This window comes from Mytilus californianus, unplaced genomic scaffold, assembly GCF_021869535.1.
Source record: "Mytilus californianus isolate M0D057914Y unplaced genomic scaffold, xbMytCali1.0.p SCAF_6, whole genome shotgun sequence".
NCBI classification, from domain to species: Eukaryota; Metazoa; Mollusca; class Bivalvia; order Mytilida; family Mytilidae; genus Mytilus; species Mytilus californianus.
Genome location: NW_026262712.1, coordinates 71,370,777 through 71,390,815, shown reverse-complemented (window position 1 = coordinate 71,390,815; position 20,039 = coordinate 71,370,777). Strand labels below are relative to the sequence as shown.

Below are 20,039 nucleotides of genomic sequence, written 5' to 3'. Positions count from 1 at the left end.
AACAATCAAATGTCAAGAAACATAAGGTATCATTAATTTTATTGTATATTTTTGTATTTTTCTACCATTTTGAACTATATAAACTATACTTACAGAATATGTCTTATAAACTAAAGAAATCTACAGAAATTAGTGAAGATTCTTTAGTAAAATATGAGTTCCCCATATTAAGACAATAACAAACAGAGAAACAAAAATCCATCTTACTGCGTTCAATGAATGCAGAACATTAGATTAAAGCGTTTCTTGCACTCAAACTGCGATTTCTTTTTTAATGTAAGAAATTTCACCGTCTCTTGTTAGGAGGATAAATTATACATGTAAATACTACCCAAATTAAATTTGATCGGCGAAATTATCATGTGAAAATAAAATATTTGTTAGACGTGTCATATTTCTGTAAACTTTTTTCCAATTATTCAAATTAGAATACTATACTGGTGGTCAAGATCCCTTATTACTCTCATGTCCTCGTGCTTTACTTAAACATTTTTACTGCAGTCTTTACATATAGATATCATTATAGAATTATTCAAATTGAAGGCTTATGTGTCAAAGTCCTCCTCCAAAGAATAAGAATAAGAATATTTATTACTCCAAACAAGGGCCCTTGATGGGCAGCATGGCCTTTATACACACAAAACAATACATTGTGATTTGTAACAGAAATTTTTTTTTTACATTGAAATGAAATATTAAAAGTTCATATAGATATAGACATGATAGAGCTACATATATTTCTTCATTTTGTATAAATAATGCAGGTACGAGTAGCATCTTAATTCTGCCTTGCTTTCTTTAATGTGTGGTGTTTCTCCTTGTCGTATCGAGTCTTATTCAGTTATAAAAAAGAGGAAGAAAATACCAAGGGGGCGTTCAAAAACTATTAGTCAAATAAAACAGACAATACCATAGCTAAAAAGAAAAATTACAAACAGACAAACAACAGTCCATAAAACACAACACAGAATACTATAGATTGATAAACACAAACCCCCCAAAAAAGCCAGGGTGAAGTCAGGTGCACAGGAAGGGTAGACAGTTCCTGTTCAACTAGTAACGAACGTATACATAATTCATTGCATCGGGGACATAAAAAAAATTTTGTCACCATATTTCTGACATGTAATGAAACAAAATTTCAAGAAATTCTGAGACTGTGCGTGCCGCGACTTGGTTGGTGATTACAGAGAATTGCTATTAATCAAAACAGTGTTTAAAGTTTGAATATATTTTTATGATGGTAAAAGTGTACGAATTTACAAACGATCAAGCGAGTTCAACCACCGGGTTGGGCATAATTTTGTCTCAATTAAAAAGGTTTCGTTATATCTTGAAACATAGTATTAACTTAAGTTACTAGCATGAGGCTGAAACTGATGAGTAGAAGGTTTGCTTCCATGCACTGAATTTTACTCCTAATGGAAAGAATGTTGTATATTGCGTCTAATTCATCGAGAGAAAAAAAAGAGATTAATTCAGACGAAGGAGAATACTGTCAACGAAAAAATTAGCTAAAAAAAAACTATACGCGTAACTGAAATATTGTGAAAATCGGAAATTTTAGAAGAATAATTATAAAAATGCCCGTAACTGCGTAAAGAGACACGTAACTTTGTCAATTGCTGCATATTTCATGTGTATTCAGGATGGGGATAAACTAACATTATATGAAAATGGTCGACTCCGCATTCTCGATAGATTATGAGAAGATCGAAATGTCAGTGAAAACAAGAGAATAGTGGACAAGATTATAAAAAAAAAATCTATCATAAAACAGGTCAAATATGGACCATTATAAAGAGGAGACATGACAATACACAAAATAAGATATTCACTCATTTCCTTTTATCAACATGTATTTCAGATTGGTACATGTACATATATCTATAAATACCCTAGTTATATATCTAAAGTGGTGAATACAAACCTTCCCATGGAAACCGACAACGGCAAAACTTAGCAAAGAAAACCATTCCTCTAGGACAACAACGTAGTGTGTAACCCCGGTACTTTCCATCGTCGTACGGGTGGAAATAATAATTTTGATGCTGAAGATTAGGAATTAGGCCGCATCTCAAATTAGAAAGCACTGTCATGTACGGAATAAGGTTCATTGCCATCGCTTAAACACTAGTTCCAAATCATGTTAATCCTATCCATATTACATTTAAGTTAATAAGTTACATCTGGGATGTTTGACTAGTTTTCCGTCTGGTTTTACACCTGAACATTCTGTTAGAGAAATATGTACACCAACTATTTCCCTAGCCGCAAGAAACAAAAGGAAATAAATAAACAAATAAATACTGCTCCTACTAATGTTCATAAAACGCTTGATTAAATCTGCCTTGTTCACATAAAAAATAACCAAAGTTGACAATTACTGTCCGTTTTATTACTTATCAGAATAATCAAATCTGTAAGTACGTCTATTTCCCTTTCCTGCTCGTCTCCGCATCTTCTTCTAATTTTAAAAGGATTTTTTTTTCAAAAACGCATGCATACTTTAGATTCGTAATAACTCATCTCCTACCAATTTGTAACATATATAGAACGACCTCAATGTATGTCCTAGTGTTTGTTACAACAGATTTGTTCTTTAATAATGAAAAGTTCAGAATAGGATATTTTTATTTTTGCATGCCAGGAAGTGTTATTAGGTTGATAACAGGATTGTGATTATTTAAGTCAAAGAAGAATATTAAAATAGACAAAATAAAAGGAAAAATCAATAAATAGTATATTTTCTACAAATACACTACAGCTAGTCATATTTTTGCTGTTACATAAAAGTTGATGAAACTAACTTGATAAATGAGATAAATTTCAAAAGTACTTTCAAGAATAGGAGAGACAAGATTTTTTTTTTTGCAGATCAAAATGCAGGTTGTATGATTAAAAGAATTTTAGCATCAAAACAGCAAAAAATATGTTATACAGCCTTTTGGCAACCAAGTATCAAAAATAACTTTATGACTGTTTATTGAATAAATTGCATTCGAATTTATTTTAGGCGGTGCTTTGTATTTGCGCTAAAAAAATATTCATTTGCGCCACAAACCATATTTCATTTGCGCCAATAATACAGGTAACGGTAAAATGCTACCGCTCGTAACAACTTAGAGGTGAAAGTCGGATATCGAACGGGATAAGTTCTTAAAATTCTAGTAATAAACTAATGGTTAAACCCAATATGTACAGCTCTTTCTTGCATCAAAAAAAATATGTGTGTCCCAATCTGTTGTCACAGTCATTTTTCTTTGCATCTATATAAGACTTGTCTCGTTTTTTTCAATACACTGGATAATCTGTATGTTTTGAGTAAAAAATACGGACTTAATTCCTCTGTTTGTCTTAGATTGAATTATGCCCGTTTTGTCACCTCGAACATGTCAGCACTATACAATGTCATATCTAGGTGACATCCAGTAATATATGAGAAATGAGCATGAACTAACTTCAATTCTCGAGGAGTACTCTTCAAATTTCTTATACGAGTCTAGTATTTGGGATACAACCTACATTGAAACTTTAATCTTCATTTATGTTACCTGAAAAATGGGACGTTGATTTAAAAATTATTTAATTTTTTTTTTGAATCAAGCCCTTATATATAAATGGCTGATGTTTATTTTTGATGTTGCATCATTAAACATACATATACATAGGTTATTATCCGTGTTTGCTTTTAATCCGGCTTCTCAAATGGCGTATACGACTATTTTGGTGAAAGCAATTTCTTTTTTGTAAATTAGATGATTAAAGTTCTTTTGGATTAAATTATCATCTGTCAATGACTGTTATCACGTAAAAGATATAATAAGAATTTGGAAAACGGAAAGCTTTAACTTTGAACCGAAAACCCCGGATGCAAGTATAATGCCTTAAGCAATATATAAAACCAACACATATTGAGTTTGATCTTAATAAATATGAAAATGAAACAATTCTCGAGAAGTCTGTTTTTTCTCAGTTTCATGATATACATATTTGAAAGACAGGGGGCGCGTTGTCAGACTGTTGATTCAAGATCCATTAGAACATGTGTATATAAAGCCGCCAGAATGGTTGGCAGAAGTAAGAGTGGTACGATTGGCCAGGACTCTGTCAGTGAGTACATATTCTGGATTTGTGTAGTCATTATGTTTAAAGTATATGCACTTTTTTAAACATGAATACGTTAATACTATCAAGATTACACTTGCGACAATTAAACTTAATATTCTTTTACTTTTACGTTGCCTTTTATTTGTTCTATTAGCAGAAATTATTAATACCGGCTTTACAAACAAGAGGCTCACTTGGCAAAGCTATGCAATATTTACATCATTAGCAACAGTGGCAGCCAACTTGTAAGCACTAAGTAAGATTACGATCAGGTTTCATCCAGATCCAACTGAAGAATATTTTTCTTTTATAATCTTGGAGCCTTTTGTTGAAACATTATGTTTTTGTCGTCCGTTCACAATCCGGTAGCTTTATTTCGTACTACCATTTTCCGTCAATATTATTATGATATTTTATACTAAATCTAATGAGTTTTTGAAATTTGAAAGATACGGTCTGCTATTATGTGTCTATGTTGAATGATTGTGAGTTTTATTTGGTCAATTTATAAAGCTTTCTAACAATCAGAATAACATTATCATATGAAATTTACATCCTATTTATTTTTTTTTTTAAATCTGATTGCTTTCATATTCTAATAAATTGTGGTTTTGAAAGTAACTTACTGTCTGCTATTACATTTTCAGCTGTCAATGACCCAATAAGCATGTTAACGCTATATAAGAAAAATCAACAAGACCCTAGAGTTATTGCATCCTTATCAAGATCAGCAGAAATAGTCGAAACCGCAACAAGAAACTTGATACAAATGTACGTATCATTTTTGCTATTTTTGTTTTGTTTAAACGATTATGTGAAATTTAATGTTATAAAAAGAATAAATAAAATTGTGGAAGATACGACATGATTTTTGCTCATTGTAGAAGGCCGTACGATGACCGTTAGTTGTTTACATCCTCGTTCTTTGTCAAGCTTTGTCTTTCACGTCTTAATGACAACCATTGCTCTTTGGTCGGGTTGTTTTCTCTTTGACATATTCCCCATTTCCATTCTCAATTTTATTCAACTTCACTATGTGTTTATACCTGAAATTTGTAATTGTATGCCCCCGCCGCAGTGCGAAGGGGCATTAAGTGTTATCCTTGACCGTCCTTCCGTCCTTCTGTCTCTCCGTCCGTCCTTCCGCCCATCCTTCTGTCCGTCCAAATTTTGTTTGAAAAGCGAGCTTGAGCGGGGGCATTCGCGTCCTCAGACACATTTTTCTTTTATTTCAAAAGTTTCTATACTGTTATTCTTTGTTTTTTAAGAATCTAAATATTTCTTTTTGAGTTATCGGTAAACTATTTATAATTCATTAGAAATGATAACAACTGTTAATCTAGTTTGGAGTTTGATAACCAGTAGAGTATACGAATAATTCTAATCGTGTATAGATTCAAAACGTATTTTTCTTTAATGACTCGTTTAGGATTATTTGTCGCTCTTTGTGTTTTCTTAATTAAGTACTGCAGGTTTTGTTTCATCTTAATGCACATTATTATTTAGGAATCATTTTGACATGTTTATTTTTTTTCTATTTTTTCCCCCAGCCTTTTGATAATACAACGGATTTTAAACACGAGTGTTAGAGCTACAGTTCCGTGATTTCAGGATTTCTTAAAATGAATTTAAGATAATCAAGTTTCAGCTTATGAATTTGAATAACGACACAAACTACACGACAAGGAAGGATTAATCCATATTAATACACATAAAGTGTACCAGATTACGGACACATTGAAATTAACATATATGACCAAATTGTTATACTAAATAGGTGATGTTTTAGTTGGTTCACTAGAAAATTAAAATGTACATTAATCTAATTATACTCTATAAAACGAAATGTTTTAAATGCTTAGTGTAAATAAAGATGGAAGATACATAGGGGACAATGAACCATCACAAGTCCAATAAAACAGACAAAACCATGGTCAAAAAGAAAACAACAAAAAATATAACAACAATAACAAAACAGAAAACAGAAAACTAAAGATCGTTTGACCAGAACCCAACCACGGGGTTAAATCAGGTGCCCTGGAAGAATAAGCAGTTCTTGTTCTACTAATTTAGTCAAAATAACATGTTTCAAATCCATGAAATAATTTAAACCAAATAGTATTTCTTTTCATATATACCGTCAAATACGTATAGGTATATAAAAGTAAGATAATGCATATTTCAAGGGTTTTCTTGTCGCAGAACATACGGAGGGGTGTCAGGATTGATAAAATGAAAGACCGACCATAGAAACCCCGAGGTGTGTTTTACGACAAGAAAAAAAACTTGAAATATTCATTATCTATAACATAAGAAAACAAATTTACATCAATGTAATTAAATTCTTTTATAAATTTTATGCATATACTTAAGCAAATTAATTGGATGTGGTTAAATTCTTATTATTTCAGTCCAAAAGTAGTCGAATTAAAGCAAAGTGTACGTTTGGAAATAATTTGGATTTTGATGAAATTTTGAATGTATTTAGAACTTGTTGAAATGCATTTGAATATCGAAAAAAAATTGATTTATTCAATCCTAAGTTCGATGACTATTTTAAGACACCTATGAAGCTATCTAAACTTAGGGACAAATATAAGGACACATATTAAAATCTTAGGAGGCTTTTCGTTTACCTGGCCTAAGACTAAGACAAATTCTTAGGCGCGTCCTATTACGTTCACACGACACCAGGAAAGGTTTATCTGGGAATGTAATTCCTTGGTTAAAAATTTATCATTTCAACAAATGAGCAATAAAACGCGTATGTAGTTTTACGGAAAACATAAGAGATAAAGTTATAGTTTTTTTTTAGAGAAAATATACAATTTCTTCACTGATTGTCAGTTGTAGGACACATACCTTTAACCAAACCAATTCAACCTGTACAATTTACAAAATATTGGTATAAATTTTCATAGAAATTTTACATTTAAGATATCTTTGTATAACATTATAGGACAGGTAGTGGTATGGACACACTGACACCAGAATCGACAACGAGCAGTAGGTTTTCACAAATTGTAGCGCCATTTTGTGCCGCTAAAAATGTAACTTGTGATCCTTATGAAAAATACAGATCTTACGACGGAAAATGTAATAATCTTGGGAATCCACTCTGGGGATCTGCATTAACTGCTCAACCCAGATTCATATCAGCAACATATGGAGACAGTAAGTAATGTATTACAATGTATACACAACTCCATTATAGCTTTATAATCATTCAATGTTTTAAAGAATCAAACGAAATGCTGAAGGCAGATTATACTCATATCTTTTTTTAACGTTAAGCATTGAATTTATATCTTCGAATCAATTTTGTTCAGTAAGAGATGCTTGACAAAAACTTAAAGCAAAATAACAGTGCTTATATGGCGTTGCATCTCAAAGACACCGCGAGACCTTCGAAAATGAGCAAAATATCACATCACACTACTTTAGGAAGGACGCTAGCATCGACTTGAGCAGAATTCTTTACTAGATAAAAATGTACATTGTAGACACAGATACTAGTATGAGATAATATCAACAAAAATTACAGATTAAAACGAACAAAGATCTTATGAGTTTATATATATAAAAATTTGACCGACAATCTTACTGATAAAAATGAAACAATACATACATTTTGACAACTACGGGACAAATTAACATATTTGGTAGATATTTCATGAACACGGCAAATAATTAGTTATCTAGAAAATAAGTAAATTAAAACAGAAAAATATTAGAGTAAACACCTTCAAAAACATGAGTAATATGTTTTCGACCTCCACAAAACACAAGAGACAAAACAATATGACATATGCCAACGCACGAATGCCAAAACTTAAAGCAAAGTAATTGTACCCGTTGGAATTTCAAACCTTTTTCTACTTCTTTTTAGCTTTATATCAAAGGAATTACTTAAAGTCACTTTATTTTTCTTAAGACTAACACGCTTACATTTTGTAGGATACAATAGTGGTAGTGAGCCAAGAAAGAACAGTGTTCGCTATGGTAGTTTACCAAATCCACGTGATATAAGTAACACTGTACACAAAGAAGGCACAACTTTTGCAAGAGGCTGTTTGTCCAATGTTGCTTTTACTCACTTTGGACAATTCATAGACCATGATGTGGTTTCTACACCAATAAAAAAATCAAAGAAAGGTAAGATATATTTATAGTAATGACTTGGAGTAACCGTATCAATGCTAGACACTAGAGCTGTGTGAGAACTTTTATTGACGCCGTATTTCACTTATATGGAATTCAATTGGATCCAATATATATTTGATCTGGATTGAATGGCTCTATGCAATGGATTTGGGACAAATAGCAATTACATGAAAACAATACTTCTGCAAAGTCAAACATTTAAACCTACTAGAATTATACCATCGACTAAGACCATAAACAAATTTATATTATACTTACCTTTGCAACAAATATTTTGTTGATTACAAATTGTGAAAGATGTTCCCTGAATTCAACTATGTAACACACAAAATACATGGTTTTTAGTTTTCCTTACACCGAATGTTAATGTCAGCTATCGCTCTAATTTGGCGTCCGTCGTCGTCGTTTGTCATCGTAAACTTTTGAAAAAATCTTCCCATCTGAAATCACCTGAACAATCTGGACAAACATTCTGGCCAGTCTAGACCAAACTTGACTTTAGTCATCCGCATGGTGTCTAGTAAGTGTCGCGTTTTTAAGTTAAGCAAAAATCGCTATTATGACTTAAATAGCACATAGAGGTTACATCATGTTTTAGCTTATATCTCGAAAATTGTGGCAGATAGAGGAAAAACCAATCCTAAACAACTAACAATTCATGATCTGCCATTTTTACTGTTTAACATACTTGAAAAATCTTTTTAAACTATATCTTATTTCAGGAGAGGCAAAATTGCAATGTTGTAATGGAAATACTCCTGTTAACAGGTAGAGTTCTTTATGTGTTTTTTACAAACAATAAAAAAAAACAAAAACTGATTCTGCATCTAAGCTTTAAATTTTATTTTTGAATTGAAAAAAAGGTAAAATTTACAGACTACACTCTAATGTACTAGTAACTTCTACCTAAAATTTTCTTTGACGGAACGATGGTAACTTGCACCTATAGACAAGTTACCATGAAAATTCAAATTCTTAATTATCACAGAATGAATGTTCGATACTTTAATAAAAAAAATTGATGGTATAATGGGTGATTGACAGATTTTTAGAGTATTTATTTAATTTATCCACAACGTATTTTAGACAAAAGGCGATTTAGAGCTTGACATATTGTGTAGATACCATCGATGGCTGAAAACTGCATTATAATCTGTAAATAAACCGGTTGTTATTTATGTCGTCAGGTTTTTTTTCCCTTTCGATTTCAGACCTGAATGTCTATCGTTTAGCACTCCTGTAGGTGAATTTCAGACCACGTGTATGCATTTCGTAAGATCAGAAACAGCACCTCGATCTGACTGCTCTCCAGGTATGAGAATTACCACGAGGCGACTTTTTTTAAAAATTACTTATATATAATTTAAAAAAATAAAAGTTATATAATAGCATTCAGTTACCGTTTATACGTATTGAGTAAATTGTTCGAACTGTAATGATTAATGCTTGTTACGGTAAAAGTGAGGCGAAATATTCCACAGGGATAACCAAACTGACAACCCATGACAAAAGGAAAAAACGACCAAAAAACACAACATAGAAATCTGAAGACTGTATAATATTAAGTTAAAATGTTAAAATTTGTGATTCGGTCAGTTTAAAGTCATATGAAACTTTAAATAAATAAAAAATGAATGTGTGTTTTATATACTTGAATGGCTAAGTTTTACTATAAAACAAGTGTACGTGAACTTTCTTGTAAAAGAAAATCCTTTATATAATCAAAATCTTCATAAATGTACTGCTATTGAATTATTGTCTTCCCGTACACTAATTCGCCGATCTTTTCCCGTATGCAGTGACCTTAACTACGAGACCTCTCGTTAGAACTTCGGCCAACGCACAGCGCAAGTGCGAGGGGAAAACCGTGATGAATGAATGTAAACAAACGTGTACTGGAAGGTAAATAGTAATAACTGATTCTAAAAGAACAAATTAAACACACCAAATCATTTAACAACTGTTAAGGAAAAGTTTAATTAACAAATGGGAACGCATAGAAAATATAACAAAAATATCAAGCTCTATCAATTCACTTATTAGCTACGTGTTTCACTTGCTCTGTGTTGATCATTGTTTATCAATGTCACGATCCGGTAAACCTCGACAACAAACTCGAAAGTTAATTAGCTTGCGATCAACAATCACTGCATGAAATACTATTTGTCGATAAAACGTTATGGATTCGTAATAGATATAAAAAAAAACGTGCATACAGGGCTTAGTTTGCTTGGATGTTTGCAAACAATAGGTAGGCGGAGTTTCAGTCTGTTTTGTATATAATACTGGAATTTGATTAGACAATAAAAATTGACATGCAATGAAGTTATGTTTATTGTCCAATCAAATTCCAGTATATAGTAAACAGACTGAAACAGACTGCCTACCTTTTGTTTACAAACATCCAAACAAACATAGCAAGCAAGTTGATCAAAGGTTTGCTTTGCATGCTTTTATAGAAGAGCTGTAAAAGAGTTGCTTAGTTAAATGTTAAAGTTTGAGATTACGTCAGTTTAAGGGGAACCACTTCAATTAAGTCAATGCTATTTGGTATTCAGTTGTATAAGCATTGGCACATATCATTTTTACAGAGATTGTTTGGCCCTGCTCCCTCATTCGTGGTCTTTTGACTTATAAACTTTTGCATAATGTACACGTTTAAGTTTGTGATTAGGTAAGTTTAATATGAACCATCTATGGTAAGTCCATGCTATTTGGTATGCAGTTGTTTCACCTTTAGCATATCTCAGTTTCATTGAGTTTATAATTCCCCATCCCCTCAGTCATGGTTCATTGACTTGGGAACTTTTGCTAGTTTACATGTTTAAGTTTGTGATTTGATCAGTTTGATAGGGAACCACTTATGCTAAGTCAATATAATTTTGTATGCAGTTGTATAAGCTTTGGGATATCTTATTTCCACATAGATTTGTTTGTCCTGTACCTTCAGTCATAGTACATTGATTTTCAATATTTTGCTATCAGAATTACAAACTGGCTCTGTGTTAACTATTTATTTTAATGAATCACATTATCAGTTATTGTTCGAGTATCCAATTACTTTTGGATATTCAAACAAGCAGGTTTAGAAAAATGCCATTTTATGTCATAATACAGACAATATTTTATAGGTTACAGTGACCAAATGAACCAAGTAACTTCTTATCTTGATCTATCAAGCACGTACGGCAGTTCCAAGAAAATGGCAGATGAGCTCGTTGACTGGAAAACAGGTAATCTTACAAAGAAAAAAGTCCATGCTGATTTTGTCATGCCAACAGAATGTACTTTGTCAATCTGGCATTACTCGAGATTTTTCATGTTCATAGATTCGATGCTTACTACTAGACAATTCCAACATCTTACTTTTTTTAATATTCTTGCGCTTTCGTTTATTTTCAATGATGACTGTCTTTTGTATATATGTACTGATTTAATAATTAAATGCTTCTTTTTGTTTGCTTTTTTTTTTTTTTGGTGTAAAATTAAAGCGTTGACCGATGCACAGTTTGTATGAAGGGTGGAAGCGCTCGATACTAAAAAATTGGACACGTTATACGCTTTGACAACTCAATAGGATTATAACCAATCAACCGTGCGTGGAGGTACTAAAAATCACTAACAGGAAACATTAGGAGAAAAAGAGATAAATATTATGTAGCTTGTTGACCACAGTTAAATTCTACTCAATTCTATGTTATACAGGAAAATTGTTCGAGGGTGCTGGTGGTCTGTTACCAGATGGCGAAGGGGACTGCATAAAAGGGGCGCTGTGCTTCAAATCAGGTACATGATTGTTAAAATGAAAGTGTCATCACCTTATTTCTTTACTTTTATATAGAATGGTAGAATGATACCAATAATACGGAAGCCCATTAAGGACCTCCCAAAAATATATATTTGAATTCGAAATCACGAATTTAAATCATTATCGCAAATTGAAGAATTCGTTATAACAGATTAAATTCGTGATAACGAATTTCCGGAATTAGTTATAACAGTTTTTTTTTTATTCGTAATTACGAATTAAATAAGTTATCACAATTTTTAGTAATTCGTGATAATGGATTAAAATCGTGATAACGAATTGTATAAATCGTTATAACGTATTGAATTGGTTATCACGAATTCGTAGAAATAGTTATCACTTTTTTTTGTAATTCGTGATAACGGATTAAAAACGTTATAATGATTTTTATAACTTGTTATAACGGCTTAAATTCGTTATCACGAATTACAAAACAAAAGTGATAACTATTTCTACGAATTCGTGATAACGAATTTAATACGTTATAACGATTTTAAACCGTTATCACGAATTACAAAAATATGTGATAACGAATCTAATCAGTAATCACGAATGACAAAAAAAAACTGTGATAACAAGTTACACACATTCGTGAAAACGGATTTTATTCGTGATAACGAATAATACAATTCGTTACCACGTTTTTAATCCGTTAACACGAATTACAAAAAAATTGTGATAACGAATTTAATCCGTTATTACGAATTACATAAAATTTTATAACTAATTCCATTAATTCGTGATATCGAATTCAAATTATATTTTTGGGAGGTCCTAAATTAGCTTCCGTACAATAAAGACAATGAAATAAAATAATGAAAAAGAATCATTTTTGTCAACTTTATATCTAAGTTGCCATTTAAAAATTTAAACAACTCTCTTTAATTGCTCATTGCGTATATTTTCTTTATTTCAAATCTAGCAGTAAAATAATGCCTTTACTGAGAAAAACTATACAATCATGCTCATCTTTTCCTCAGGAGATATAAGACATACAGAAGTTCCAATGTTGAATGCTATTCACACTCTCTTCTTACGGGAACACAATAGAATTGTGGGTATACTAAAGAAGATAAATCCACATCACGACGGATTAAGATTATACAACGAAGCAAGAAAAATTCTAATTGGAGTATACCAACATATCATATACAAGGAGTTTATACCAAAACTATTAGGAACAACATTAGCACGTGATCAAGATCTTCTCCCAATATCGTACGGACATAAGACACATTACAACCAAAATGAAAACGCAGGAACGCGTAATGGATTTGCAGGTGCCGCTTTTCGAATAGGACACACATTTGTTGGAAAATTTGTGGGAACTCTTGATGCTTACTATAACATTAACGAAGAAGTACCATTAGAAGGCGAGTTTTTCAACCCAAGAACAATACGTTCTACAAAAACATTTAGTGTCGAAAAAATTTCAAATTGGATGGTAGAAAAATTTTCCGGCCAATCAGATCCTTTTGTAGCGTCAGCCGTTAGAAACCATCTTTTCGAGACAAAACCTGGCAATGGATTCGATTTAAGGTAATAGCTTATATATTCATTTTCATTTTTGATAGACGAAAGTACTAAATTATAAAGTTGGTATCATAGTTGTATTGAATTTCGTTCTTTTTAATGTTAAAAAAGTACAGAAAAATAATTAAAGATGTTCATAATCGAAAACCTAATAAAGAATGATTAATGAAACGGAAATCTGATTTTACAATTTGTAAATGACAAATAAAACAAATCCAACAAATGAATGCAATAAAGTAAAGATGACAAAATAGTTAAAGCATTGAGATGATATCCTACTGCATGTGTGTGTAAGAGATAAATTAGTCCTGGTAAAAAGTGTCCGGGCGGACAATTAATTTAATTAATTTTCCTAGGAATTTATTTCCATTTCATCAATATTCCTAGGTAAAAATGTCCATGTCCTTTATTTGACTAGGAAAATGTTCAATAAAAGAAATCATTTACATGTAAACAATGGAATTTTTAATTCTTATGGTATAATGTTATTTTACAGTTGTGCTTTAATCTTTAAAAAAAAATGTATGTGCTCAGACTAATTTTCCTAGGAATTCATGTCCAGGGCGTTAATATTCCCAGGTAAAAACGTCCATGTCCTTTATTTTTATGCAAAATTTTGTACTGAAAAAAATAATTTATATGTATTAAAGTAAACAATGGAATTTTCAATTCTTGTATGTTTTTTAAAAAACGTTTAACAGTTGTCCATTAATATTTCACTATTTTATTAAAATATGGGTGTTTTTTTAATAATTGAACGAACTTTTTTCCTAGGAAAATCGATATCACTGACTTTTATAATGTACATAATTACAAATGTTCCTTTCTTAATTTTAATATTGATTAATTTTAAAGAATAATGAGAAATAAAATTTTAAAGGGACCTTTTTCATAGAAAAAAAATATGAGAATACGTATATATAAAACTTTTCCTAGAGAAATAAATGCCAGACATATTTCACTAGCTATGGACTTATTTTCCTAGGAAAATTTATTCAGGGACTTACATTCCTAGTAAAATTATGGTCACGGACTTGATAACCTAGGAAGAAAAATCTGGCAGACAAATTTTACTACGGGATTGAATTTACTGTTACATGTGTACTTGTTTTCTTTTGTCGAATATTTGAATTTTCCGTCTGATAATATGTTTTAGGGAATACATTGCATTACTTTGATTTTTGGTAAAAACAATTTGATTCATTTGACTGTTTATACATGTATTTGATTTTAGTGCACTAAACATACAGAGAGGTCGAGATCATGGCTTGCCTTCCTACAACAAATTTCGAAAGTTTTGTGGACTTCAACCCGCACTTACATTTGGATATAATGCGATTGGACTGCGTGACATGAGCTATGAATCAGCCGGTGCTCTGCAAAGAATGTATAGGTATGGTATTTGAATCATTATAGATTTGAATAAAATCCATCTGTGTCAAAAATTGTGTTTGAATAGCGAACCAGGGAGCTAGACAAACACATATTTGTGACAGTACAATCAAAATAAATGTGTGCAAATGCAGCATTTTTAAACTTTGCGAAAATAGTTTGATGAAATTGGCGTATAGATGCGTAATGAAATATTTTTTAAACAAGAGCGGGACGTCATAAGAATAATTCCAATGTAAATGTTTTACTTGCTGAACGTATGCTAGTATTTTAAAGTGTGCCTTCAGAATACAAGCTTTATTCTACATTGGCTAGAGGTATAGGGGGAGGGTTGAGATCTCACAAAACGTGTTTAACCCCGCCGCATTTTTGCGCCTGTCCCAAGTCAGGAGCCTCTGGCCTTTGTTAGTCTTGTATGTTTTTTTTAATTTTAGTTCCTTTATATGTTTTGGAGTTTAGTGTGACGCCAATTTTAACTGAACAAGTACACAATTCTATTTATGGCCAACTGAGGACCACCTCTGGGTGCGATATTTTCTCGCTGCGTTGAAGACCCATTGGTGGCCTTCGGCTGTTTTCTGCTCTTTGGTCGGGTTGTTGTCTCTTTGACATATTCCCCATTTCCATTCTCAATTTTATTAAGACAGTACACGTATTTGTCATAGTCACAAATATTTGTACTAATTCAAGCAAAGATTTAAGGGAAAAAAAGGTTACGTTGACGAATAAGTAGTAGTACATTGCATAATGAAGAGGGAAGAGAGAAATATATCAATGTGTATGATAATTATTTTATCTTTACGACTATTAATTTTAGGAAGAACGTGGAAGCTGCAGATATTTGTTTCCTTTATTTTTTGTTAATTTTACCGGTTTTGCCTTCATTTTGTAACATAAATGCAGTGGAAAAATTGTTGTAAGAAAATAAGGAGTTGTTGATTCCGTCCTCCTGAAAATGCATTAAAATTGAAATATCGTCTTTCTAACAGGCATCCTGACGACATAGATTTATTTTCTGGCGGATTATCAGAAACTCCTGTACAAGGCGGACTCGTAGGACCTACTTTTGGATGTCTCATTGCCTTGCAGTTTGAATATTACAGAAATGGGGACAGATTTTTCTATGAAAATGCATTCTCGAAAACGGGATTTACTAGTGGTAAGACATTAAGGTGGTACATATCACTACAGGTAGATAACTCTGTAAAAATCAGCTTAACGTTTTAATCACGTTCTATTGTTAAGGAAATATCAAGATTCTCAATGATCAAAATTAGTGTCTTTCAAACTGCTATATATCCAATGAAATTTTTCCGATAAAGTGTGTGGTTGAAGTTTTTTGAAATTTTTATATTTTTGTCAAAGGTTCAAAGTAAATATTTTGTGAAACCTTTATGAAAATTAAACGAGCCAAATTAATTTTAGTCAAGGTGTTTGGTACCACCTTAATACATTTCATTTGACATTCATGACCTTTGGGTTATCCTATTATGGCCATTTTAAGTTCATTTTGTTTATAGGCCATCGGTCCCACATACCAGTTTGTGCTATTCAATGTACTTCTTTTCCGTCGTCTGTCGACCTAAACTTAAAAAAAGAGATAAATAAAACCGAACTGTTCAACATTTGTTGGTTTGATGGATACATTTCCCCTCCACAAAAACAATTTTGCTATTTTGAAGGATTTAACCCTACGTAATCGAAAATATTTTAACCTACGGGACTGACTATGAGTAATGAGGAGTCAAACACATACTATTACATAGTACGATTAAACCGCGCATGTCACATTAAACCTGTTATGGTTTCTTAGAGCGTACAATACTATGGTGTATTTATTCAATTGCTTAAATCAAGGTCATGAACATTTGTTCGGATGTTAGAATATAATAATAAGCAGATGTGGTATAATTGCCAATAAGACAACTATACACCAGAGTTCAAATGACTAGGGTGTAAGCAATTTAAGGTAACCGTACGGCCTTCAACAATAAGCAATAGTTAGCTTTATGTGTGCACTAATTGTTTTGACAGAGGCGCGACCCACAGGCACTTGTCTTTGAATTTTCTCGCACAATAGGTTTTTTCAGAGACAAATACCTGTGGTGTGACCTAAGAAAATGCAATAACTATAAATAATTCAAAAGAATTCTGGAAAAGTAATTTTCTAGTCATTTCAGTTGTTAACATACTTATTTTTCGAAGCAAATATTGCCACGCCAAACGAAAAGAAGAGGAAAATTGCTCAGTGTTATTTGTTATTTCAGCACAACTAAGTGTAATCAAGAAGCAGACTATGTCATCACTGTATTGCCGAAATTTTAACTTTTCCGAAATTCAGGCAGATGCCTTTACGTCTGCTAGATCTTCTACGTAAGTTACAACAACACATAACATATACTCTATACACGAATCAATTAACACTTATATATTGGGTATAATACATAAACTCATCCTAGATACCAGGATTTAAATTGCGTACGCCAGACGCGCGTTTCGTCAACAAAAGACTCATCAGTGACACTCGAATAAAAAAAAAAGTTTAAAAAAAAGTCAACTATAGTACGAAGTTAAAGAGCATTGAGGACACAAAATTCCGTATGATTTTGCTAAATATAGCCAAAGTAGTCTATTCCTGGGGTAGAAAATCCTTAGTACTCTGAAAATTCAAAGTTTTGTAAACAGTTAATTTATGACCATATCAATAATAATTCATGTCAACACAGAAGTGCTGACTACTGTATGTAGTATGTAGTCTCAATATAAAATGCACAATTCATTTTATTATGCCCCCGCAGTCGCGGAGGGGGCATTTAGTTTTACCCTTGTCTGTCTGTACGTACGTACGTCCCAAAATTCGTTTCCGTTCTCTAACTTTAGTTTGCCTCAACCAAATGTTATGAAACTTACACACAATGCTAAATACCACAAAACACAGACCAATTTCGAATTTTGGTGGAGTCACTTATACCGTTCTAGAGTTATGCCCGTTTACAAATGGAAAAATTGCTGAATTTTTCGTTTCCATTCTCTAACTTAAGTTTGCCTCAAATGTTATGAAACTTATAAATAATGCTTACTACCCGCAACTCAGATAAAGTACAAATTTGGGTAGCGTCACTTTTACAGCTCTTGAGAGTTATGTCCCTTTATAACGTTATATGCAAGCGGGGGCATCATCTGTGTCCCATGGACACATTCCCCATTTATATTTATTCTTTAAAATAAAGCTTATTGAAGCGCAAATTTCAAATACACTTGACATTTTTTATAGTAACAGATTTAAGTTAACTTGATGTTTTCCCCAAAGAAGTCGGTCGGTTTTTGGTTCATTAGATATCTTATTCTCTCTTTAAGTTCCGTGTTTCTCATGATACTTTAAATCCGGTATTGTATTGTTAAGTCGCTAATAAAGGGAAAGGAGTTTGCAAAATCTATGAGGTAACATTTTGGATCTTTCATTTTTAAGTGTCTATTGCGAATGAACTATTCATGTTGAGGGAGAAGGTTAAGTACTGTGAAAGTTGAGCGTACCAATGTCTTTGATTTTATACGTGTCTGGTAATTCGAGAAATCTCTAGATAACATTTGGTTAGAAATATTAGAAATAATGCGGTTAATTGTCATTTTATCATTTAAGCTGGTTCACGGCTGACGTAAATACAAGCACATTCCAATTTATAGTCCATTTCAACGAATTTATATCTTGAAATACCAGAACAGGGAAAGTAAACGAATGTTAAATTCGTGCTTCATTCTATACATTTTGAACTTAGATTAATGTAAACTTGTAAGCTGTAATACACCATTGCAATATTTCAGTTAATGATTGCAGTTTATATTAATTATTGAAATCTTAATTTCAGCTGTAAGCAACAGTAAGTATTTTAGTACCGATTACAACAAATGAAGAGCAAGAATACGCGAGTTCAAATGATTCCATAAGTTAAGTATTATCTGAAATGTTATTAATAGTATTATTCCATTGATTATACCTATTGATAGTTTAATCAATATTTGATTGGTTGAGACAATCCCACGTGTCATTGAACAAATCTTCATATTCCATTCTGAGGATCATATTCCCCTCTGAAATGTCGGGATTACATCGTGCGACGTATCGCGCGGCTAATGTACATAACATTTTGAAATTCTTATTCTTTTTAAAATAGCGATAGCAAAAATCATTATCATGTTCAAATTTATTTCAGACGATAAAACAAAAAGACTTATAATTAAATTTTGCTCCGTACTGTTTATCAATGGGTATGTCGTGTTTAGTTTAACTTATAAAAACAAGCGGATAAGAAAACAAAGTGTATGCAAAATAATTTTTAATGTATTGATAGTAAACAAAGCATAGGCAGTGAAATAAAACATTCATTTCCCTTTGCCTCGGGAGATATGAAGATTTGCTCACCCTCGAAAAATCATATTTCCCTCGGGCAGAGCCCTCGTGAAATATGAATATTCTTGGGTGAACAAATCTTCATATCTCCCTCAGGCATGGGAAATAAATGTATAATGTTCTGGGAATATTTTCTGAGTAAAAGGCATATAAAAAAGTACAATATGTGCTATTATTCATAACTGGATATAAGAGGATGTGGTATGAGTGCCAATGAGACAACTCTCCATCGACCTATCTTTTTTATGACCTAAAGTTTTCCTAAATGGTTGTGGAAAAGCCTTGTCTTGAATTGGTAGTGTAAACGTTGGTTCTACAGAATATATATTCTCTAAACAGTAAGAGTTGTTTGAAAGAACAAGATCTTCGACAGAAACATTGTTGCGTATCATCCTTTCGTAGTATTGTAAAATTTCCTTGGACCATACGAAACGCGACGACAGTACAATTTCAGCAACATAGTTTGCGTGTTTGTATTCTATCTATTCATTTTCACGTTTTAGTCGTCGGTTATACATGAAATTGCAGTCATTGCAGCATTAAATTCTGATATTCCGTAGTTACGTCTCTTTTCATCGTCATATTCATCTTGGTCATACGGTCTCGCATTAGCTATTTGAAGAT

At 32.1% G+C, this 20,039-nt stretch overlaps 1 protein-coding gene across 1 annotated transcript; it reads left to right on the top strand.

Annotated features, from left to right (window-relative positions):
• The first annotated feature begins 7,082 nt into the window (after nucleotides 1-7,082).
• On the top strand, nucleotides 7,083-18,996 carry LOC127706595 (peroxidase-like protein). The gene is made up of 7 exons (XM_052211250.1): nucleotides 7,083-7,284; nucleotides 8,068-8,265; nucleotides 13,063-13,275; nucleotides 13,552-13,621; nucleotides 14,850-15,008; nucleotides 15,997-16,166; nucleotides 18,983-18,996. The coding sequence occupies exons 1-7, from the start codon at nucleotides 7,083-7,085 to the stop codon at nucleotides 18,994-18,996; spliced, it is 1,026 nt and encodes a 341-aa protein (XP_052067210.1).
• Nucleotides 18,997-20,039: the final 1,043 nt, after the last annotated feature.

Coding starts and splice junctions, on each gene's coding strand:
- LOC127706595 (XM_052211250.1), top strand. CDS start 7,083: ATGGACACACTGACACCAGAATCGACAACGAGCAGTAGGTTTTCACAA. Junction 7,285..8,067: donor ATCAGCAACATATGGAGACA/GTAAGTAATGTA, acceptor TACATTTTGTAG/GATACAATAGTGGTAGTGAG. Junction 15,009..15,996: donor GCTCTGCAAAGAATGTATAG/GTATGGTATTTG, acceptor TCTTTCTAACAG/GCATCCTGACGACATAGATT.